This window comes from Panthera leo, chromosome D2 (genome assembly GCF_018350215.1).
Source record: "Panthera leo isolate Ple1 chromosome D2, P.leo_Ple1_pat1.1, whole genome shotgun sequence".
Lineage (NCBI taxonomy): Eukaryota > Metazoa > Chordata > Mammalia > Carnivora > Felidae > Panthera > Panthera leo.
Genome location: NC_056689.1, coordinates 33,413,022 through 33,438,685, shown reverse-complemented (window position 1 = coordinate 33,438,685; position 25,664 = coordinate 33,413,022). Strand labels below are relative to the sequence as shown.

Sequence of the window (25,664 nt, the reverse complement as noted above, 5' to 3'; positions counted from 1 at the left end):
GCAAGCCTGGTTGCTCGCTTGAATCATCTGGAAAGCTTTTAAGACAATAGCAATGGGGCACCTGGATGTCTCAGTCTGTTTTACATCCAACTTGGTCTCAGGTCATGATATTGTGGTTTGTGAGTCCGAGCCCCACATCGGGCTCTGTGCTGACAGCTCAGAGCCTGGAGCCTGCTTCAGATTCCATGCCTCCCTCCCTCTCTGCCCCTCCCCCACTCGCACTCTGTCTCTCACAAAGAAATAAACATTTAAAAAAACAAATTAGGGCCGCCTGGGTGGCTCAGTCGGTTAAGCAGCCGACTTCGGCTCAGGTCATTGTCTCACGGTCCGTGAGTTGGAGCCCTGCATCGGGCTCTGTGCTGACAGCTCAGAGCCTGGAGCCTGTTTTGGATTCTGTGTCTCCCTCTCTCTGACCCTCCCCCGTTCATGCTTTGTCTCTCTCTGTCTCAAAAATAAAAACGTTAAAAAAAATAATAATAAAAAAAATAAAAAAACAAATTAAAAAAAAAACAAAACAATAGCAATGGCCAAGCCCTAACTGAGATCAATTACATAAGAATTTACTTTCAAAATATTACACTGGGGCTCCTGGGTGGCTCAGTTGGTTAAGCGACTGAAATTGGCTCAGGTCATGACCTCATGTCTGGTGGGTTTGAGCCCCTTGTGGGCTCTGTGCTGACAGCTTAGAGCCTGGAACCTGCTTCAGATTCTGTGCCTCTGTCTCTCTCTGCCCCTCCCCCACTTGTACTCTGTCTCTCTCTCTCTCTCTCTCTCTCAAAAATAAATAAATATTTCTTTTTTTTTTTTAATTTTTTTTTTTAACGTTTATTTATTTTTGAGACAGAGAGAGACAGAGCATGAACGGGGGAGGGTCACAGAGAGAGGGAGACACAGAATCTGAAACAGGCTCCAGGCTCTGAGCTGTCAGCACACAGCCCGACGCGGGGCTTGAACCCACGGACTGTGAGATCATGACCTGAGCCGAAGTCGGACGCTCAACCGACGGAGCCACCCAGGCGCCCCCAAAATAAATAAATATTAAAAAAATATATTACCACTGCCCAGGTGTTGATTTTTTTAAAAGCTCCCAGATAATTCTAATATGCATTCAAGGTTGAGAATCAGTGATTGAGATTATATGAGTGAATTTTTGGTACTTAGTACTAAATTAATGTGAAGGTAATATAAATTATCTTACATACTTTAGTAATAGTAAAGTACCCTAAAATTTAAGATTTAAGTAATAGTAAAGTACCCTAAAATTTAAGATTTAACAAGTAGTTACAGTAGTAGTTGTAGTTATACTAGTAATAGTAATAGTAATAGTAATAGTGTTGTGATCAAATCCCTTAAAAGAATGACTTACAGATTTAGCAGGATGAAACCATGGCACACTGAGAGAACAAAAGTCTCATTATTTTACAGGACAGGGAATTTAGGAACCAAGCAGAGTGCATAAAGAAAAGGATTACTTGGGACCTGGAAAGTCGCTGCTACCTTGATCCTCCTGCAGTAGTCAGGTAGGAAGAGGAAGGGGATTATGTCTAAGCAACAACTAGAGGTGGGAAGAAATGTTACTTTTGTTAATTTTATCTATATTTGAGTTAAGGTGATCTGAGAATCCCTTCCACCAAATCTGCTAATAACAGAGGCTTTTAGTGATCGTGGTTCTGATTCCTTTTTCATATAAAACAAGTCCAGAGCTGATATGTATGGTAGCTCCACAGTGTAGCTCCATCGGGTATACAGGCTCCATCTTTATTTTTGCTCTACCTTCTTTAACATGTGCTTTCCATCCACAAGGTTGTTTCATGGTCCAAAATGGCCATTGGAGCTCTATCCTGCATATTCACATTCCTCACAGAAAGCTGGAAAGGGCGAGTGTTTATGGATAAAAAAGGATACATGCTGGGTATCTTAGACCCTCTTATAGAGCCTTTCTAGAAACTTACAATTTCAGTTTTATATCTCAATGGCCATCTCTAGATGCAAAAGAGGCTAGGAATTATGTTTTTGTTATACACATTGTCATTCAGACTAAATCAGGGGTTAGAGGTGTGCTTGCATAGCTCAGTTGGTTGAGCATCTGTTTTGGGATCAGGTCATGATCTTGTGGTTCATAGTTCAAGCCCCATGTTGAGCTCTGTGCTGACAGCTCAGAGACTGGAGCCTGCTTTAGATTCTGTGTCTCCCTCTCTCTCTGCCCCTCCCCTACTCATGCTCTGTCTCTGTTTCTGTCTCTCAAAAGTAAATAAACATTAAAAAAAATCTAAATCAGGAGTTAGATACTAAAGAACAGGACACTTGATATTGTGTGGGTAACTACCATTCTCTGTCACAGTTACCTGGCGGTTAGGGAGAGATGATAAATAAGGGACTATCAAAATACGTATAATTAGAATGAGCAACTCTGGTTTTCTTTTTCAATTCATAGGCTTTTTTTTTTTTTTTTTTTAACGTTTATTTATTTTTGAGACAGGGAGAGACAGCATGAACGGGGGAGGGTCAGAGCAAGAGGGAGACACAGAATCTGAAACAGGCTCCAGGCTCTGAGCTGTCAGCACAGAGCCTGACGCGGGGCTCGAACTCACAGACCGCGAGATCATGACCTGAGCCAAAGTCGGATGCTTAACCGACTGAGCCACCCAGGCGCCCCTCATAGGCTGTTTTTAAGAAGAGTGTTAGAATTACAGAAAAATTGAGCAGACATTTCCCAGAATTCCTATATACCTCTGGTTCTCCACTTGACTGTGGTGTATAGTATAAATATACATTGTTGGGGTGCCTGGGTGGCTCAGTCGGTTAAGTGTCTGACTTCAGCTCAGGTCATGATATTATGGTTCATGCTTTGAGCCCCGCATTGGGCTCTCTGCTGTCAGTGCAGAGCCTGCTTTGGATCCTCTGTCTCCTTCTCTCTGCCCCTACCTTGCTCTCTCTTGCTCTCTCTCTCAAAAATAAATAAACATTAAAAATATAAATGTACATTGTTGGGGTTGACTTGCTTATATTCTGTTAAGGATACATTGTTGCTCTTATTACTTTGAGTAGTTACCTATTTGATCAATTAAAAATAAGAAAAATTTGAAAATTTATTTTACCTTAATTTTGTCCTCTGATTCTCTTCTTTTCTTAATGTAGATCCAAGTTTCTGACCCATATCATTTTCCCTTTCTCTGAAAACTTTTAGCATTTCTTGCAAGGCAGGCCTACTGGCCACAAATTCTCTCCATTTTTGTTGAGAAAGTCTTTATTTCTCCTTCCTTTTTTTTATGATTTTTTTTTTTTTAGTTTATTTATTTTGAGAGTGTGAGAGAGAGGGCACAAGCTGGGGAGGGGCATAGAAAGAGGGAGAGAGAATCCCAAGCAGGCTCTGCACCATCAGCACAGAGTCCAACACAGGACTTGATCTCACAAACCGTGAAATCATGACCTTAGCAGAAATCAAGAGCAGACGCTTAACCAGTTGAGCCACTCAGGCACCCTCTCCTTCACTTCTGAAGGATAATTCTCTGGATACAGAAATCCAAGTTGGTGGTGTGTTTTTTTCCAGAAACTTTGAATATTTCACTCCATCTCTTATTGCTTGCATGGTTTCTGAAGAGAAATCCAATGTAACTCTCATTCTTGTTCCTCTATAGGTAAGGTGTTTGTGGTTTCTCTCCCCTCTGTCTTCTTTAAAGATTTTCTCTTTTTTCTGTGGTTTTCTGCAGTTTGAATATGATATACCTGGACATAGGGTTTTTTTGTTTGTTTTCTGTTTTGTTTTGGTATTTATGATGCTTACTCTTCTCTGAGCTTTCAGTATCTGTGGTTTGGTATCTGTCATTAATTTAGTAAAATTCTCAGTCATTATGATTTCACATATTTCTTTGGTTCTTGTTTCTGTTTTTTCCTCTGGTATTCCTGTTATATCTTCTATAATTGTTCCATAGTTCTTGGATATTCTAATTTTTTTTTTTCATTTTTTTCTCCTTTCCATTTTAGTTTGGGCATTTGTTATTGACATATCTTCAAATTCACTGATGATTTCCTCAGCATTGTTCAATCTACTAAGTCCATCAAATGAATTCTTCATTTTTGTTTCAGTGTTTCTTGTTTCTAGCACTTCTTTTTTATTCTTTCTTGGGTTTCCATCTCTCTGCTTACATTTCCATCTCCCTATTACATTATTTGCAGTTTGTCTACTTTTTCCATTAGTGCTCTTAACATATTAATTATAGTTATTTTAAATTCCCTACATGATTGGGGCATCTGGGTGGCTCAGGCAGTTGAACACTGGACTTCAGCTCAGGTCATGATCTCGAGGTTCGTGAGTTTGAGTCCTGCATCTGGCTCACTGCTGTCAGTGCAGATCCGCTTCGGATCCTCTGTCCCCCTCTCTTTCTGTCCCTCCCCCACTAGTGCTCACTCACTCTCTCACTCTCTTTCAAAAATAAATTTAAAAAATATTAAAATATTCCCTATATAATCATTCGAAATTTTGTGTCATATCTGAGTCTAGTTCTTATGTTGTGTCTCTTCAGTATTTTTTCTTGCCTTTTAGTATTCTTTGTAATTTTTTATTGGAACCTGGACATTATATATTGGGTGATAAGAAATGAGGTAATTAGGGTTTTTAGTGTGAAGTTTTCTGTTAATGTGGCTTGGAGCTGGGCTGTGTTTAATGTTTGCTGTAACTGTATGTGCTAGAGGCTTCAGTTTCCTTTTTTGTTCCTCCCCTGTTGTCTTTGAGTTTGCCTAAAAGAGGGTCAGTGTTTTGCAGCCTCTCAAATCCACTGTTCATATACCAAAACCCTGTTGGTGTGGTGATAAGGTGTTTGGAAGGGGAAGTATTTTAAAATACTGTAATTAAACTTAGTATTTTAATGGGTTTGACTTCCTGGCCTGTGGCAATCAGAAGTGTTTAATAGTATTTTTTACTTCTTATGTGAAACAGGAAGGCTAGACAGAACTAGAATTGTCTAATTGCCCTTCTCCTGCATCAGATAAGACTCTGGTAAAATAGTTTCCCCTAAAGGGTAAGCATTTGTTATGGGTAACACTCCAGGCATATTTCAAAATGCTTACTGTTCCCTTCTTCCTACTTAAGAGGATTTTTCTCATATCTTCACCATGAATATCTGAAGTGACTCCTTGTTTTAAAGCCAAAAAAGTGTGGAGTCTATAACTCTGGCTAATCCAGCCTCCAGCAATTTGTCAAAATTACCATTAAAGTGTTTCCACAACTTATTGACTCCATTGCTTTCTCCGACCTGTACACTGACGTCAGCTGTGATTCTCTGTATTTGCCTCTCCTCCAAATTTTATGGTGGTGATTTGCCCCATGAACTTAATTCTTAGATGGATCTAAGAAAGGTCATTGATTTTTCAGCTTGACCTGCTTCTTAGTGTTGTTATGAGGACAGGAGCAACAACTTCTAAGCTCCTTACATGTCAGAGCTGACACTGTAAGTGTACTCTATTTTCACAGTATAAACATATTTTATATGATTTGCATACTTGTCTGATTATTTCTTTAGAATAAATTACTAGAAGTGAAATTTCTGGCTCAAAGATTATGACCATTTTAAGGCTTTTGATTCACATTTACAGATTGCTCTCAACAATGTATAGTTTGCCTCTGCTAGCAGTACAGTAGAATTATTTTTGGAATTTTATAAATTTAGGAAGCTTAAAACAACCCACCTACCTAATAAAAATGTTTATATATGTTTGCGTATTCCATTACTTTTAAAAAGAGTCTTCCCTTTAAATTATACTAACTTGATTTTTTCATACAATTCTAATGGGCTGATTTTTAATTTGCAGTTTTCAGAAGCGAATTGTTGATTGCCGCTTTTGGCCTGTAGAGATCACAAGAGTTCCTCTGACTACTGTACCCAAAGGGAAAGCTGCAAAATTTGATAAGGTAAATTTGTTCCCTTAATGATAGCTATATAAGAAATGCCTGGTCAGACCCAACCTATTATTCTGCTTCTTTATTTTTTAAATTTTTTAAATGGTTATTTATTTTTGAGAGAGAGAAACTGAGCACAGGCAGGGGAGGAGCAGGGAGACGCAGAATCTAAAGCAGGCTCCAGGCTCTGAGCTGTCAGCATAGAGCCCAACACGGGGCTTGAATCCACGAACTGCAGGATGATGACCTGAGCCCAAGTCAGATATTTAACCAAACTGAGCCACCCAGGTGCTTGTTATTCTGCTTCTAGTTCTGATACAGAAGGAACGTGTGAACTGATGTGGGTGCTCTCTAGGGTGACTAACTTAACCTGATTTGTCAAGTAGTTTCCTGGTTTTAGTGCTGAAAATCTCATGTCCCAGGAAGATCTCCTGTCCCTGGCAAATCAGGATGACTGGTCACCCTAGCTCCCTCTTGTCCACTAAAAACTGTTTAGGCTTTATTCCTAGACATCCTATTTCCCTTTAGCTCTTTAAAATGGTTTTACTATAGGTAAAACCACACAAAATAGCCATTTTTATAGGTCAAAGTAGTTAAATATTGGGAATATGGCTCAACCTAATACATCTTCCTGAATTTCTTTTCGACATACCTACTTAAAATGTTTTAGCCTACTAATTAGAGTAATAGGGTTCATCGATGTACATTATTCTGAAAAGATCTAGCTTTGTGAGCCTAGAACATGTTCTCTGTTGTTTTATTTGTGCATGTCTGGTCTTTTCTGTTTGTACATAAACTCCCTTAGGGTAGTCATAGACTACTTTGTATCCTCTATAGTACCTAGCATGATTCATGGTATACAGCAGACAATTAACAAGTACCTAAATTCTTTTGATTTTTATTTTTTTTATCTTAAACAAATTTTTTTCTAATGTTTATTTATTATTGAGAGACAGAGAGAGGCAGAGCATGAGCATGGAAGTGGCTGAGAGATGGGGAGACACAGAATCTGAAGCAGGCTCCAGGCTCTGAGCTGTCAGCACAGAGTCCGACTCAGGGCTCGGACTCATAAACCTAGAGATCATGACCTGAGCCGAAGTCGGAAGCTTAACCGACAGCCACCCAGGCGCCCCCTTTTGATTTTTAAAATAGACATTTTTACATAATAAAAATACTACTGCCAGTAACCACGTCTCCCTTTGTAATATAAAATATACATTGCTAACTTTCCTTAACAACACAATGTTATTATATATATGTAAGACTTTTAAATCTACTTTTTTTTTTAAATTTTTCTTTTTTAATGTTTATTTATTTTTGAGAGAGAGAAGAGCCTGAGCCGGGGTGGGGCAGAGAGAGAGGGAGACACAAAATCTGAAGCAGGCTCCTGGCTCTGAGCTGTCAGCACAGAGTCCCACATGGGGCTCAAACTCATGAACTGCAAACCGCAAAATCATGACTTGAGCCGAAGTCGGATGCTAAACTGACTGAGCCACCCAGGCGCCTCAAATCTAAATTCTACTTATTGTAATATGTGAAATCAAAGAGATTACTTTTAATCTTGTGGGAATTAAATGTGTTTTCTTTCAGTAAATTTTTTCCCTATGAAAGTTTTCTATGGCAAACCATTAAAAATTATGTTGTTATATTTATTAACATGTTATTCATCTTTGTGATGGGGGTTTAGATAAAATTAGGGGGCACCTGGGTGGCTCAGTCAGTTGAGCGTCTGACTTCGGCTCAGGTCATGATCTCGTAGTTGACAAGTCAGAGCCTGGAGCCTGCTTCAGATTCTGTCTCCCTCTCTCTCTGCCCCTGCCCTGCTCATGCTCTGTCTCTCTCTGTCTCAAAAATAAATAAACATTAAAAAAAAATTAGGTAAAATTAGCGATGGCAAATACAGAGTGGCAGACTATCATTCATCCTCCTTCATCCATGGCAGATATTACTGATTAATCAAAACATTGTTTCTTTCTGAGCCCAGATAAGGGTATAGAATCTTTCTCAATACAGTACTCTGAAACAACTCCACCGATTGTTTAGAATTTAGGCATATTAAAGTCTATTTAATATGATGATTTGTAAGATCCTTTCATTCATAAAAATCTGTGAACTAAAGCTAAAAGCCACATCTTCTGATTTCTTTTTGTTGTTGTAATTATTTTACAAAGCTTCATTTTTCCTAAGAAGGAATATTGTTAAATTGACTTTTTTAGTTGAATATATATATAATCAATTAATTTGAGCATGTGTTATCCGACTACTGCCTTTACTATTCATTAACACCGTTGGTATGCATTATTTCAGTGATTGTGGTATTATTAAACCCATTTTGAAGATAAATGTAGATCCAAAATATCTATGTAACTGGCCAAGTCAAATAGTTAAGGAGCATAGCTAGTTCCTAAAGCCAGGTCTTTGAAAAACTAAGTCAGAGCTCCATACCTTCTGCTACATTGCTCTATAGCACCAACAGCTCTCCGGTTTTATTCCTTTAGACTGATGATGAAAGTCAGCTTTCATTTCATGGTGTGGCTTATGTGAATATGGTCCCATTGCTGTATCCAGGTGTGAAGAGGATTCGGGGAGCTTTTCATGTTTACCCTTACCTAGACAGTACAGTCTATGAAAAGGTAAGAAAAAATTGTACAGAAGGTATTATCCTAATTTATCCTTTATGTATGTGTTTACTTACATCTTTAGCATACATATCTTTGCACTTGAAGTTTGGAACCGTTGGTATACTGGGATGGTAAATATAGCACCTTGCAGTCATTCTGTCATTGAACCTTAAAAACTTTAGGATAATGAGGAGCACCCCGGTGGCTCAGTCGGTTGGGCATGCAATTTCGGCTTAGGTCATGGTCTCAAAATTTGTGGGTTTGAGCCCCACATCATTTTCTCTCTCAAAAATAAATAAAACATTAAAAAAATTTAGGATAATGAAAAGCCAAAAACTGGAAACAACCTAAACCTCCATGAACAGGTGAACAGAAAAACAAATTTTGTGGTATATCTATATAACGAAATCCTACTCAGTGATAAAAAGGAATGAACTATTGATATGTGCAGCATGGATGAATCTCAAATGCATTATGTTAAATGAGAGAAGCCTGATAAACGAAAGTACATAATGTATGATTTCATCTAAATAGAATTCTAAGAAAATAGTCTGTGGTGACCTAAAGCTGACCAGTGGTTGCTTAGGAACAGGAATAAGAGAGAGGGATGGATTACAAAAGAATGTGAAGAAAGTGTTAGGGATGATGGAAATGCTGGTTATCTTGATTGTGGTGATAGTTTCACATGTGTATACATATGTCATGTCAAAAGTAATCAAATTGTATACTTTAAATATGTAGTTTGTCATATTTCAATTTTACTCAATACAGTCAGATACATAATCTTTAAAATAATGAAAGAAGTCTATTGTGTTAAGTATACAAAACTTAAATCCATGAGCTGATTAGTGATTTTTAGGTGTTAAAATGTTAAAATCATCTATCTTTTTATCTATCTATATGTCTACATATAAATATAGAATATATATATGTGTATTTTTCCCCAAACAAAAAATCAGTTTTACCATATTTTTTCTTAGGAGAAATTGAGTCTTTGTAAAACACAACAAAAATAATAACAAAAAGGTATTACTATTTCATTATTATTAGGACAGCTATTTTTCAATAATGGAGTCATGAAAGACCTATCATCTATTTGCAAACCAACTGAGTAGTAAACTCTTTCTATATATTATTTATTTTTGAGAGAGAGAGAGAGAGAGAGAGAGAGAGAGTCAGAGCATGAGGGGGGAGGGGCAGAGAGACAGGGAGACACAGAACCCGAAGCAGTCTCCAGGCTCTGAGCTGTCAGCACAGAGCCTGACACAGGGCTTGAACCCACAAACCGTGAGATTATGACCTGAGCCGAAGTCTGACGCTTAACCGACTGAGCCACCAGGCGCCCCAGAAATCCTTTGACTCAGAAATCACACTTATAAGGATGTATCTGAAGGAAATAATTTAATAGAATCAAAAACTCCATGTTCACCCTTCAGTTTTAGTCTCTAGAACTTTCTCATGTTCTGTAATACAATTTTTAGCATTAGAATAGATTTGGCAATATTGAATGGTTTGCCTTCCTTTCTGAAAGTGTGTGAAGCATTACAAAGAAAAAGATGTGCAAGGACTATGAGTACAAATAAAAATCTATATGTAGTGTTTCCAATTATTGCAATTACTGTAAAGAGTGTTAAAAATGTTTTGTAGAATACAAAGAGGGGAAACATCATAAGATTTCAGTTTGTCATCTGTCTACAAATACTATAAATCTTAACTGTTAGTGACAGAAATGTCCATCTGTTTTACTTACACTATTTGTTTTTCTTTGAAAACATGGCGTATGCAAAAGTATCTGGGTTAAGTTTGGCAGAGTGGAAAAGCAAATGAAATTAGAAAAAGAGCTAGCAGTGATGAATGTTGCAGTGTGTAAATTAAAATTCCTAATGACATAAAAAAAACCCAACTCCGTATTCAGAAAAACTTTTTGGGATCTAGGATAGCAAAAATTAAAAATAATTTTTGTGTTTTTAAAAAAATTTTTTAACATTTATTTATTTTTGAGAGACAGAGAGAGATGGAGTGCAAGCAGCGGAGAGGCAGAGACACAGAGAGACAGAATCCCAAGCAGACTCGGGGCTCTGAGCTGTCAGCACAGAGCCCCACGTGGGGCTCGAACCCACCAACCCTGAGATTTTGACCCGAGCTGAAGTCGGACACTCAACCAATTGAGCCACCCAGGCACCCCTAAAAATAAGTTTAAGGGGCGCCTGGGTTGATCAGTCGGTTGAGCCTCTGACTTCAGCTCAGGTCATGATCTCGCGGTCCATGGGTTTGAGTCCCCCATCGGGCTCTGTGCTGACAGTTCAGAACCTGGAGCCTGCTTCGGATTCTGTGTCTCCCTCTCTCTCTGCTCCTCCTCTGCTCATGCTCTCTCTCTGTCTCTCAAAAATGAATAAACATTAAAAAAAATTAAAAAATAAGTTTAAAATGTCTATAATAGAGAAAAGCTTAGAAAATGATTGTAAATAAAAACGATTCAATATGCATCTATTAAAAAAGATAATTGTTAATGCTGTGTAAATAGTTAAATGGAAAAAAAGAATGCCAAAATGTTACATATAGCATAGATAAAAATAAGTTGCAAATGAGTTTATTAACATTGTTAAATGTGAAAAATATAAAAGTAGAAGTGGCTATTAATTAAAAAATATGAATTCAGGAAAGACTTTCCTAGGCTTGAGAGCAATGAAAGATATAAAAGATTTAGATTAACAAAAAATGAATAGCTTCTATGTATAGGAGAAACCATCATAAACAAAATTACAATGTAACTGAAAAACGGGAGAATATTTGAATATATGTAGGAAAGATGGTTACTATTCCTAAAATATAAAGCACTTTATCAAATTGATAAGAAAAACACACTAATTTTGTTTTAAAGGGCAAAGTACATGAAACAGTACTAGACAAAAAAAGAAATGCCAATGGTCAATAAATAAAAGAAGAAGAAACATTTGGCCTTACTTAGAATCAAAGAACTGCAAATTAAAATAATAATAAAATACAATTTTACCTGTAGAATTAGTCAATTCTTTAAAACATGGTAATGCCCATTGTTGGGAAAGGTGTGATAAAGCAACTCTCATTCACTGCTAGAAGTGTAAATTAGTACAAACCATGAAAAAATTTTTGTCAGTACGTATTAAGAAGCTTAGAATACTTATATTTTTTCCTGTAGCATTCCTACTTCCAGGAATCTATTTTAAAGGAATAAGTAGAATTGTATCCAAATTTTACTAAATGAAGATATATCTGAGGGAAGTAGTATATTATAATTGAAAGGTTATAGGCCTTGATGTCAGTCAGCCTCTAGTTTCAATTCCGGAATTAACCAGCTGGGTAACTTCAGGCAAGTGACTAAGTTTCTCTCAACTTTAATTAATTAATTGATTTATTATAAATAAATTTATTATAAATGAAGACAGTGCTTTTTTCCTAGAATTGTTTTACATATTAAATGAGATAAAATATGTAAGGTACTAGGAGTGTAGTACTAGGGGTGTAGTAGGGGTGATTGGAGACTATTGTATATACATTAAAAATTACCTTATGAAAAATTTTAAAACATGAAAGGATACATGTGATAATCTTTTAAATGAAAAATCAGGATATAAAACTACATTCAATATGACCACAACTTTTAAAAAATATATAATCATAATTAAATATATATGTATATATGTATATATGTATATATATACATATAATATTGGAGAGAAAATCTTTCTGGCTATGTCTGAGTGAGAAGGTTGTCAAATATTCTCCCCACCACCACCAAAAGCAGCTGTAATTGGACAAATTGACAAAAAAACCTTTCAGCACTCTGGAAATTGACCAAAGGCATCAACAAACTGAGAAGCATTAATGCATGAAAAACTATGGAGTTTGAGGCTTTCTTGGTTAGGGCTGCTTCTAAAACTTCCCTAAGTTGTTCCCTACTCCACTTCTTTAGCTTAACCAGTGCAGTGATTATCCTAGGGCAGGATAGGCTGTGAGGACCAGCAACTTTGCTGCCATACAAGAAGACTCACACAATTTGGAGCAGTGGATGAAAGACCTATGCCCAGCAATGCTGTTGGTTGAAATTTGTGGAGAGCAACCAACATAACTGAAATGAGAGTCCCAGGAAAGAGAGTAAGGGGCAGAAAAGATACACGGCAAAATAATGTCTAGAAATGTCTCATGTTTGATGAAACCATTAATCTACATATCCAAGAAGTTCAGAGAATCTCAGGTTGGATAAGCATACAGGCATCTACAACATAGACATTAGAGTTTACTGCTGAAAGACAAAGAGAAAATCACGAATTCAACAGGAGAAAAACAACTCATTGCTTATAGTTGCAATGTATTTAACAGCTGATTTTTCTTCTGAAACAATGGATCCAGAAGGCAGTAGAATAACATATTCAAAGTGCTCAGTGAAAAAGCTAGCAATCAAAAAGGAAGGTAAAATAAAGACATCCAAAGATAAACAAATATTGAAAGAATTTGTTGCTAACAAATTTGTCTTGTAAGAAACACTAAAGGAAGTTCTTCTGCTTGAAAGGATATGGCATTGATTGCTGACTTGAATCCACAGGAAGAAACAAGGAGCACTAGAAATGGCTAAATTTAAGTTAATATAAAAGATTTCAGAAATACAGTATGTATTTTTTTTAATTTTTACTCTTAATTTCTTTGAAAGACATTATATAAAGCATTAATTATATTGTTGGGTTATAACATGTATAGATTTAATTTGTATGATAATAGTAACATAAAGGAGGGAGGATAGAATGGAACTACAGTGTACTAAAATTTCTACATTATACCAGAATTAAGTTAATATCAGTGTGATATACATTGTGATTAGTTAGGATGGCTAAGAGAATTTGTGTGTGTGTGTGTGTGTGTGTGTGTGTGTGTGTGTACATATACATATTTAGCATAATAGAAGGCATTTAAAGGAGGAACAGAGGAACAAAAAAGACAGAAGATATATAGAAAACAAATAGTAAAATGGCAGACATAAATGTAAATATTTCAACGATAACTTTATATGTAAGTAGTGTTAAATACCCCAATGAAAGGACAGAGATTATAAGACCACATTTAAAAAAAAAAAATCAAGATTCAGGGGCCTGGGTGGCTCAGTTGGTTGAGCATCCAACTTTGGCTCATGTCATGATCTTGTGGTTCATGGGTTTGAGCCCCACATCGGGCTGTGTGCTGACAGCTTGGAGGCTGGAACCTGCTTCGGATTCTGTGTCTCCCTCTCTCTCTGCCCCTCCCCCACTCACACTCTGTCTCTCTCTCTCTCAAAAATGAATAATGAATGAATTAAAAAAAATTTTTTTTTAATCAAGATTCAATAATATGCTATTTAAAAACAGACACACTTAGATTCAGATACATGGAGATTGTAGCAAATGGTTGGAAAAGATATGCTATGCAAATAAAAAACATAACAGAGCTGAGTGGCTATATTTATATCAGACAAAATAGACTTCAAGACAGGAAGTATTACTAACAACATAGAGTGGCATGTCATAATGATTAAAGGGTCAATTAATCAGAAAGAATTTACAAAGTATTGTGTAAAATAAATATATAAATTATAAATGTATACACACCTAACAATAGAAACTCATAATACTTAAAGCAAAAACTAACAGAATTGAAAGAGAGATAATCTGACATTTAGAAATTTCAATATTTCAATCTTAATACTTGGTAGAAAAACTACATAGAAAATCTATATTAAACATTAACTTAGCGTACAACCCACAAAATCATTGTTTAAAATGTTTACTTATTTTTGAGAGAGAGAGAGAGAGAGAGAGGCTCTCACAAGCGAGGGAGGGGCAGAGAGAGAGGGGAACAGGGGATCTGAAGTGGGCTCTGTGCTGACAGCAGCAAGCCCAATACGGGGCTTGAACTAATGAACCATGAGATCAGCACCTAAGCCGAAGTTGTACACTCAACAGACTGAGCCACGCAAGTGCTCCCCTCAACAAGATCATTTTTAAGAACCTACCCAAGAGAACTGAAAACCTGCATTTACACAAAGACATGTATATGAATATTTATAGCACATCAGTGAAACTATCACCACAATCAAGATAAGGCAAATATCCATTTCCTGCCCCCCCCAAACTTTCTTGTGTCTGTTCTTATCCTCTCATACCTTTGACCAGTCTTCCCCTCTTTGTTTTTTAGTCTGGCTTCTTTCACTCAGCATAAATTCTATTTAGACTTCAACCATGTTGTTTAATTTAAAAAATGTTATGATTCTGGGGGACCTGGGTGGCTCAGTCGGTTAAGCATCTGACTTCAGCTCAGGTCATGATCTCATGGTTCGTGAGTTTGAGCTCCGCGTGGGGCTCTGTGCTGACAACTCAGAGCCTAGAGCCTGCTTCAAAATCTGTGTGTCCCACTGTCTCTCTCTGCCCCTCCCCCGCTCACGCTCTGTCTCCCTCTCTCTCTCTCAAAAATAAATAAATATAAAAAAATTATTAAAAAATGTTATGATTCTTCTTCATTTATCTATAGTTTGATTTTCCCATACAAAATTTTTAGTTTGAATTTTAAACTTGCCCTATTTTTCCAATTATAGTTGATAGGCAAGTAGTAATTAGATATTTCTTATGCAGAAATAAATTCTACCTGTTACAAATCAGGAATCCTAAATTCTCTCTGGTCCTGCAAGAGAGCAGACACTGACACAGAAATGAAAATGAGAGAGGCTAATGTCTGGGAGGAGACAAGAGCCCTAAACAGGGATTTCGTCTCCATATTTATTGAGCTATCAAGATTTTACATACGTGGTGAGTGTGCAGAAGGAAACAGATAGGAATCATTAACTCATATGTGTAAGAAGCAAAGGGTCTGGGAGGAAAGTAACATTTAAAGTTGTGGTCAAAGCACAGTAATATATCGGTGCCAGATGGTAAGTAGTTTCCTGTAGGTGATACAACGAATTAGCGGTCTTCTTTAAAGTTTCAGATTGATGGAGCATGCAATTTTAAAGATAACAAGTTACTAGTTAGCTAGTCTAGCTAGCTAACCTTGGGGGCTTTCACCCTGCAGCAGCTCTGGGCCCTAAGCCTTTTTAACCCATTTGTGTAAATGTGAGGAATTCTTGAACCTATTTCCCCTATCTACCATTTAAAGTTAATCTGAAATTATGTATCAAAAATTAAAAGTTTTCTAGGAACAAGAGTTAAGAAACACCAAAACCAAGCGATGTTGAACAATCTCATTGTAATAATTTAAATAATAGGATAGATAGCTAATTTTCTATGAGGGCTTTACCTGTTCAACAAGTATGGTGATTCAGTGAAGTTTTTCTTTTCCCTATTTCCCTCTGATTCTACAATGTTGAAATTATCTAGAAAACTAAATGTTGTTAAAGAATAATGTGAGTTTCTTTCAAATTTGTCTCATTCGCCTGTGATTCACTGCATTTTTTTTTGTTTCTTTTCAGACCAAATGTTTATTTAGCTTGTTCCGGGATACTGGCCATCATTTGATTCAGAATAATAAAATAGGAGGAATTAATTCTCCATTGTCTAAACTAGTTGTTTCAAAGAACCTGAAAGAAGATAAAGCAGTCAAAGAAAAGGATATAGAAGGAAGGCCTAGGCCTGGGGATATGGTAGGTTGTTGAGAAGGTGATGATTTTGCTAGCTTTGTTACATTTCACAGGCTTGTACTGATTATAGGGTGAATTGCATCAATTTAGTTTGCCTTTTGTTGCAACTTAATGATCATTGTTCCTGCCATTGGGAAGACCATGTAAGAATTCAGTTTTTGAGGCGTGTTCATTTTCTTTCAGCAAGCACCTAGTATAAAATCTCAGAGCTCAGATACTCCTTTGGAAGTTGAACCCTCTCTAAGCCACAATCCAGAAGGACAGGTAACTATGCATAAAGAGTTGGAAAATTAAGTTTAAATTCATCAGTTTTTTACTGAGCAAGATAGTATGGTATTGTGAAAAGTTCTCATTATCTCAATTACCATCCCATATTTGCCATGACTAGTTTATAACTTTGGGTAAATTTCTTTGTCTTGTTGAGACTCTAAAATGAGCAGGTAGTACCAAATTAACCTTAGGTCCTTTCTAACATTAAAAAATTATGTGTTTTTGTAATTCTACTGTATTATATATTAGAAATCATGCAGAGATGCATCATCTGTAGCATTTACTCCTCTGCCCTCAAGACACTCAACAGTCTGGTGGGTGAAACAGATTGGTACATAACTAACCATAACACAGAATTTTGATGAATATTATAATAGAGGTACAAATAAAAGTGCTGTTTGGGCTCACATAATACAGATGAATCGCTCCTAAGATAAAGCAGTCTCAGAAGGCTTCATGGAAGAGCTGGCATTTGAGCTAAGTAGTGAAAGATGAAGAGAATAGTTTGCCGGATGAAGATGAGAGGGTAGGCATTTCAGGGCAAGGGAACAGCCCGAGTCAGGACACAAAGAAGGTAGCAGAATTTAGAGTGAATCAGTTAATTTTGTGTATGGAATACAGATGAAAAGAAAGGAGAATTTCTAGATAGAGGTGAAAAAGGAGAGAGAGGCCGTGTTGAGTTGTAGAAAGACTGAAAGATTTGCTAACAAGTTTGGACTTCATTATGTAGCTGATAAGGAACTCTTGAGCTTCATCTTGGAGACTCCTATTAATGGTTTTTAAGTCATGTAGAAATAAGACCTCCTATGTATTTCAGGGTAGAACTCTTGCAAGGAAGTAAAACCGAGAAAATGAAGTTGGGGTAGGGGCTTCAAATATTGGTTTATAGGTTTTTCTAATTGTACAGGTGAGTGTGTGATGATAGTTTGATTTAGGGAAGAGATTGTAGTAAGGAAAATCAGAAACTTGAAGAGGCAAGATTTGGAATTGGGGAGCTTTAAGGGTGCTGAGGAAGAAAAGCTAAAGATAACGCAGGTTTCAAGCCTCACTTTCAAGAAGGATTACAAAATCATAAGTCAAAGAGAGATCAATATAAGGGAAATGATAAATTTTGGACATGCTGTATTTAGGGTGCTGGAAAAAAATTTGGATAGAAATGTCCATCAAACTGCAGTTGGTAGATGGTGATGTGGATTCTGTGAATGGGAATGTCAGAATATTTCTGATTGGAAATACTTGGACTTGGAAGATTTGGTGGCAGAAAGAATAGCATTCACTTAAAACAGTTACAAGAAAAGTATTGAACAAGTTAAACAGTGCTTCAGCTGAGGTAGAAGTTTCCAATAATAAAATTGAAAATCCTTTTATGCAAGAGATAACCACTGTAACTATTTTTCTTTCCAGTTATTTTTCTATATTAAGAATATTTTGACAGTCAAGATCATACTATATATGTATAGTTGTATATGCAATTTTCTTATATTGTATATGTTATCCTATGTTACTAAAATTTGTTCATAAATATCTGTTTTTAATGGAAAGAATAAATGAGAGAAAAATATCTTTACAGCAATATGTAGAAGCAGGCACATACATTGTGTTGGAGATTCAGCTGGACAAAGCCTTGGTTCCAAAGCGAATGCCAGAGGAGCTAGCCAGAAGGTGTGTAGCAATGGTTCTTATATTTATATATTTTTTTTTGCAAAAACATTTTAGATATAAATAAAAGGAATTCAGATTGTCTCCATAAATATAATTTCCCTAGACTAAGCAGCAGACAGTTTTCTGGTTTTTTAGCCCAGATTAAGTTTCTTTTGTTATAGTTGTCTTCTTATTACAAAAGCAGTATATGCTCAGCATAAAAAAAAAAAAAAAAAAAAAATCAAGGGATACCTGGGTGGTTCAGCTGGTTAAGCACCCGATTCTTAATTTTGGCTTAGGTCATGATCTCATGGTTTGTGAGTTCAAGCCCCAAATCAGGCTCTGTGCTGACAGTGTGGAGCCTGCTTGGGATTCTCTCTTCCCCTCTTTCTCTGCCCCTCCCCAACTCTCTCTCAAAAATAAATACATCAACTTAAAAAAAAGTCAAGATTTTGAGAAAATTGAGATCAGCAAGCATATAAAAATACTCAGATTTCTACTCACCCAGTGATAACCACTTAAAAAAGCTTTTTAAAATGTTTATTTATTTATTTTGAGAGAGAGACAGAGAGAAAGAGAGAGAGAGAATCCCAAGCAGGCTCTGCATTGTCAGCTCAAAGCCTGATGCAGGGCTCGATCCCATAAGCCATGAGATCATGACCTGAGCCAAAATCGAGAGTCAGATGCTTAACCAATTGAGCCATCCAGGTGCCCCAGTGATAACCACTTTTAAAAAATTGGTATTTATCCTTCTGGAGTTAAAATTCCTAAAATACACACATACACACCCATGTCACATATAAATAAGTGCAATTTTTAAAAAACTTTTTTTATATTGTACCATAGTGCTTTGATTGTGTTTCTAAGAAGTTGTCCATTTCATCTAGGTTGTCCAGTTTGTTGATGTACAACTGTTCATGGTATTCTCTTATAATTCTTTTTACCTCTATAAAAATGGGGAGTACTGTCCCCATATTTATTTCTGATTTTAGTAATTTGAATCTTCATTCTTTTTTCTTAGTGGTTACCTTGGAAATAATAATTACCATCTTTTTTTTTTTAAAGTTTGTTTATTTATTTGAGAGAAAGAGCAGTGTAGGGGCAGTGAGAGAGGGAGAGAGAGAATCCCAAGCACTAACAGTGCAGAGACCTATGCAGGGCTTGAACTCATGACATCATGACTTGAGGAGAAACCCAGAGTTGGATGCTTAGTTGACTAAGCCACCTAGGTGCCCCTATAATGACCATCTTAAACCTTTAACAATCTAATTGGAATAATACCAACTAAGCTTCAATACTATTCACCCTGCTCCTCTATATCTCCATCTTTCCCTTTTTATATTATTATTGTCACAGATTATATTTTTATACATTGTGTGCCTATTAGCAAATATTTCTAATTACAATTTATGCATTTGCCTTCTACAAACAAGTAAAGAGGGGGTTATTTTTATTTAAAAATTTTTTTTTACTGTTTGTTTATGTTTGAGAGAGAGAAACAGAGGGTGAGCAGGAGAGGGATACAGAAAGAAGGAGACACAGAATCTGAAGCAGGTTCCAGTCTCCAAGCTGTCAGTACAGAGCCCGATGTGGGGCTCGAACCCACGAACCGTGAGATCATGACCTGAACCACCCAGGCTCCCCAAACAAGTAAAGAGGAGTTTAAAACCAGAAGTACAATAATACTGGCTTTCATGTTTACCTTTACCAGTGTTCCTTATTTCTTCAGTTACCTTACAGTTACTGACTAGTTGTTCTTTCATTTCAGCCTGAAGGGCTCCCTGTAGCATTCTTTTTTTTTTTTTTAAAGTGTATTTATTTTTGAGAAAGAGAGAGAGGGGGACAGAGGAACTGAAGTGGGCCCCATGCTGATAGCACTGAGCCCGATGCAGGGCTTGAACTCATGCTTTGAGATCATGACCTGAGCCGAAGTCGAATGCTCAACTGACTGAGCCACTGAGGCACCCCTCTCTTTAGCATTTCTTATGAATTAGGTCTTACTAATAGACTCTTAGTTTTTTTAAATATAATTTATTGTCAAATTGGCTTACATACAACACCCTGTGCTCATCCCAACAAGTGCCCTCCTCAATGCCCATCACCCATTTTCCCCTCTCCCCACCCCTCCATCCACCCTCAGTTTGTTCTCTGTATTTAAGATAGACTCTTAGTTTTTGTTTATTTTGTTAATTTCTTCTTCATTCTTGAAGGATGATTTGCTGTATATAGAATTTTTGGCAGGCATTCTTTTTTCTTTCAAAACTTTAAATATGTTACTCTAGTACCTCTGGCCTCCATGGCTTGTGTTATTCTTTTTGACATTATTGAAATTATCTGTTTATCTTTTGTGACAAGTCACTCCTCTCATTGCTTTTTGAGTTTTTCTCTTGTCTCTGGCTTCTGACAATTTGACTACAATTTATCTTAATGTAGATCTCTTCAAGATTATTCTGCTTGGAAGTTGTTATGCTTCTTGGATATATAGATTCATGTCTTTCTCCATATTTTGGGAGTTTGGGGCCATTATTTCTTCATAATTCTTTCTGCCCCTTTCTCTCTCTCTTCTCCTTCTGGGATTCTCATAGGGTATATGTTGGTCACACACATTGTGTATGTTGATGGTGTACCACAGATTTTAGGCTCTCTTTACTTTTTTTTATTTGTTTTTCTTTCTGTTCCTCAGATTGTGTAATTCCAATTATCCTCTCTTCAAATTTGCTCATTCTTTCTTCTGCCTGACCAAATCTGTTGAACCTTCTAGTAATTTATCCTTTCTGTTATTGTACTTTTCAACTACAGACTTTCTGTTTGGTTCTTTTAAAAATTTCTGTCTCTTTACTGATATTCTATTTCCTTTCTGTTTATACATCATTTTCCTGATTTCTCTTTCCTTGTTTGTGGTTTCCTTTAGCTCTTGAGCATGAGTAAATTGCTTTATTTCACATCTTTTTGTAGCAAGTCTGATGTGTGGACTTCTTCAGGAACAGTTTCTATAGATTTATTTTTTTCCTTTGAAAGAGGCACACTTTTATGTTTTTTGTACATTTTGTGATTTTTTGTTGTTGAAAACTGGACATTTGGATATTATACAAACTTTGGAAATCCGATTTTCCCCTTCCCCAGGGTTTGCTGTTCTTAATTGTTGAAGTTGTAGATTGTGTTTAGCCAGTGTGGGTTGGTTTATTTTGTTTGTTTGTTTTTTCGGCCAATGTTTTGATTGAGATTTCCTTAAATGCCAAGATCTTAAGATAATCAAACAAATAAAAATAAAACAAAAAATATTTGTTTTGTCTGCAAATGATTCCATGCTGGAGCATTCTTTTAACACTTAACAAGGCTGTTTACATTTCTGCCTCAACCTTCACTTCCTGCTTGCACTGGGCCTATAGGTCAGTCAGTGGTGGAAGCTTGGGGTCTTCTCTGGTCTTTTCTGAGCATGTATCCTATCCTAGGATGTGTGCAACTTTCATGTTTAACGTAATGCTGTCAAGGTTCATCCATACTGTAACATGTATCAGTACTTCATTTCTTTGTTATTAAATTAGATTTCACTGTATGGATGTACCACATTTTTTCCCATTCTTTAGTCGATGGACATTTGGACAATTCTTAATACAACATTCGATAATGATTGTGTTAAAATGGAGGTCAACTGATGTAACTCCTCTGCTCAGAAACCACCAGTGACTCCCTGGCACACTCTGAGTAAAAGTCAAAGTCCTTGCAATGGCCTACAACTGCTTACATATTCTGTCTGTACTTTGCTCTCACTTTTTCAGTCCAGCCATACTTGCTTCCTGCTATTCCTCACACATGCCAAGCACATTGTTGCAGCAAAGCCTTTACACTTTCTGTTCTCTTTGCCTGTACTTTTCTTATCCCAGATATCTACACAACTTGCTTCCTCACTTCCCTGAGGTCTTTCCTCAAATGTTAGCATCTCAGTAAAGTGTCTTGATGAAATGTGCTTCCCTACTTCACCACCCTAGTTCCCAACGTAGTCTATTTGCCTTCCTGCATTGTTTTTCTTCACAGCACATATCACTAACATATTTATCTTAATTATTGTCTTTCTTTCCCTGCTAGAATTCAAGCTCCATGAGGGCAAGAATTTTTATGTACTTTGTTTTATGCTCTATCCCCAGCATCTAGAAAAATGACTGATGGATAATAGGCAGTCAGTATATATTTTGAATGAGTGAATAGATAACGTTGTCTCTGGAGAGGAAATTGGATGGCTGGAAGACAAGGTTGTCAACAAGGCTAAAAACAAGGAGACAATTTAGTATATGTTGTTTCATGCCTCTTAAGTTCTGAATCATGAATGTATTACCTATTAAAATAAATAAAATTAAAATTAGAAATCAAGAGCAGAGATATACAATTACATATGACCTATTAAAGAAAAATTGAATTTGTGAATTTGATTATAAACTTTAAGGCAGTACGATATACTTCAGCAGGAATCTGAAGCTACAAGGAGGAAGAACTAGAACTTAATTTCCTCTAGTTTTTGTAAGGTCTCCTGAAAATGGAAGGTAGAAAGTTTAGCATAAGTAGGTTGACAGTGACAAAATATACTTTCTTACTCACCACAAAGTCTGGTATCATTATTGTAATTGAATGCAGTCATAAATTATGACCAAGAGTACACTTTTTATCCTCGATGGACAGGAAAGAAAAGTTTTCACTTGCCTTGTACCATTTGGATTTCCAAAACTTCATGCTATCAGAGACTCTTCTGAGTGCACCTAAAATCATAACACCCATATCTTTCCAACTCCTGAGTCGAACAGTCTCTTGAGTGCAATAGCAGTTTTAAAAAATGTGTGAGAGTAAAGCCAGGGCTCAAATTAGCCAAAAAAAGTACAACTTAGTTAGTTTCTGAGTAGCTGCTTCCTGGCTTCTTCCCTATCTAGCTCACAGCCATATACTGTTCTATGGTTCACATCTAGGCTTTTATATGAGAGAAATGCACAGTGCTCAAGTGTGATGTGGGAACAGACCTTAGATCTCCCTCGTATAGGCTCTTTGGAGGTATGAATAAGAGAACATAAATCTGCGGATAATTGTTTATTTTTTGTTGTTGTTTTTTTTTCCTGGTACAGGGTCAAGGATATGATTCCGCCAAGGCCGCCTCTTACCCGTCGGACAGGAGGAGCTCAAAAGGCAAGTGCCAAAGCTAAGGTGAAACTATAATAACATGTTGAGTATACCCATTTGAAAATAAGGCATGGACTCTTTAGTATGTTTTCCAGAAGGCGTGAGAAATTTTAGCTGCATATATTTCCCTTCCTGGTTTTGTTTGTGACCAGTGGCAGACAGTGAATAGTGTATAGTGTTTAGTCTTTGGCTGGTCTCTGAGCTGAAAAGGGCAATTTGTACCTAAAGCAGTATTGAATGTAAAACCCAATCCAGTTTCAGACTTCCATTACACATCTTGATCTCTCTGAGGCCTCTTTCCAGACATTTTGTATTTTCCTAGGCAGTGAGTGACTACCACATGCAGATCAAAAATATTTCTAGAGCCATTCTGGATGAGTATCACCGGATGTTTGGAAAACAGGTGGCCAAACTAGGGAGTGATATGGATAGTGAAACCCTAGAGGAACAGAAGTGCCAGCTCAACTATGAACTTAACTGCTCGGGAAAATACTTTGCTTTCAAAGAACAACTCAAGGTAAATATTCATTTAATTATTCCATGGATTTTTATGAAGCATCTTCTCTACATTCTTAATTATAGTTGTCCAGCTATGCTTCCACATTCTTGCTGGCAATGTGCCTTATGATAGAATGCCACAAACTCTACTTGTGCAAAGCCTTGGAATGGTTCAGTATCCATTCCAAGTGTGAGCTTTTAAGAAACTAAGTCTTTACTTGAGGGGGCCAAGTTTTGAGACAGGTTTCATGTTGCAGGGATGAAACTCTGTACATGTTACTGATTCCATGACTACTCTGTCTCCCATTGCCAATCTTTCCATAGTCCACACAATCACTAAGATTTGAGAAATATTTACTTAATAATAATTTCCCAAATAATAATGGCTAACATTTATTGAGTGTTTGCTTACACCAGACAAATTTTTAAATGCTTCAAATTTTACTAATTTAATCCTCACAACAACCCTATGAGGTAGATATTCCTCATTTTACAGATGGAGAAATGCAATATTAATTGGTTAAGTAATTTCCTTAAGATCACAGAGATAGTAAAGGTTAAAGATGGGGCTTAAAGTTAGGCAATCTTGCTCCAGAACTCATATTCTTAACTGCTACACTGGATTGCCTCTCTGAGCACATTTACTGTGTGTCCTGTCCTGTACTAAACAGATAAAAAGAAAGCACATGGAAGTAATAAAGTGAAAAACACTGATGCTGATGGAGGCAAAACACTCTTCTCAGTAGATGGCATGATTACAACTTAGTTTAATTCCTGGTTCTGCCATTACTAGCTGGATGGTGACTTTATCTCTTTGAGCTTCAATTTCTTTGCCTAACAATAAGGGATAATACTAATATTATCACATGGGTTCATTATGAGAATTAAATAATATAATGCATGGAAACTGCTTAGTACAAAACCTGACAATAACATTAACTTAAGGGGAATAAAAGCTGTCATGGCTATAGCAATATGTTATTTGTACAGCATTTTAAGCTTCACCACCTACCTGTTATCTTTCTTTGGCTTCTCAATCATCTTCTGAAGTAAGATAATAATACCAGAAACGCACATCCATATAAGAAATGAAGAAAATGAGGTACTAACTGTAATTTTTAAGGTTGTACAGTGGCAGGATTAGAACCAGAATTCCATTCTCTAGACTGTCAAATCAGGCCTTTTTCTCTTGTATCATGTGGCCATGATGAGAGATGTAATACATAAACCTAATGCTGAGGTCTTCTTTAGCTTTATAACTCTCTTCACATGATATGAGTTCTGCATTGACTATATTAGTGATGACGTTAAGAAAAGAAGTCATGCAGAGTATGTCGAAAATCAGAGGAAAATCAGAGAGCTGACACTCTTATCAGTCACCAAGGGAGAAACCAATCATCTTCTGAAGTTCTGATGAGCCTTAGACCAGATGCTCAAGGGAGGCCTGTGTTGTCAGCATGGTACTGGACTCTGTTATCAAATAGGTGATCTATACCTCTTACAGCATGCTGTAGTAAAGATTGTGAGAGAGAAGTATTTGAAGACAACATCATTTGAAAGCCAGGAGGAACTTCAGACATTTATTAGTGAGCTCTATGTGTTCTTGGTGGATCAGATGCATGTGGCCTTAAACCAGGTAGGTGATCAATAACTGAGAGCCCTTCCTTTTCTCTTTAAGGCATCAAAGTCTCTGAATGATTCCCTCCTTCCTTGATTCCTTTCTTCCTTAATTCAGCAAACAGAAATGTGATCGATTAAAACAATAAATAAAATCGGCTAATGCAAATTGTAAAACAAAAATCATCATTTTATTTATTCTGTGAATGTGTGTAATTCTCAGTTTGTTCTCTGATATTGGCAATCAAAACCAAGAAACATTATGAGATTTCAGATATTGGACCTATATGACAATGATGCTTCACACATGCCTTTTCATTGG

The 25,664-nt window shown here is 36.6% G+C and overlaps 1 protein-coding gene across 7 annotated transcripts in view; it reads left to right on the top strand.

Moving 5' to 3' along the window:
* Positions 1-25,664, top strand: part of CFAP70 (cilia and flagella associated protein 70) — a 101,815-nt gene that overhangs the window by 29,779 nt on the left and 46,372 nt on the right. For 6 of the 7 annotated variants that reach the window (XM_042907502.1, XM_042907503.1, XM_042907504.1 and 3 more), the window contains 9 exons: positions 1,426-1,520; positions 5,809-5,908; positions 8,395-8,529; positions 15,986-16,156; positions 16,337-16,417; positions 17,994-18,085; positions 23,173-23,233; positions 23,550-23,744; positions 25,230-25,361. In XM_042907502.1, the coding sequence (XP_042763436.1) occupies positions 1,426-1,520; positions 5,809-5,908; positions 8,395-8,529; positions 15,986-16,156; positions 16,337-16,417; positions 17,994-18,085; positions 23,173-23,233; positions 23,550-23,744; positions 25,230-25,361 (1,062 nt within the window). The remainder of the gene's footprint in view (positions 1-1,425; positions 1,521-5,808; positions 5,909-8,394; positions 8,530-15,985; positions 16,157-16,336; positions 16,418-17,993; positions 18,086-23,172; positions 23,234-23,549; positions 23,745-25,229; positions 25,362-25,664) is intronic. The other variant, XM_042907505.1, reaches the window with a different exon arrangement.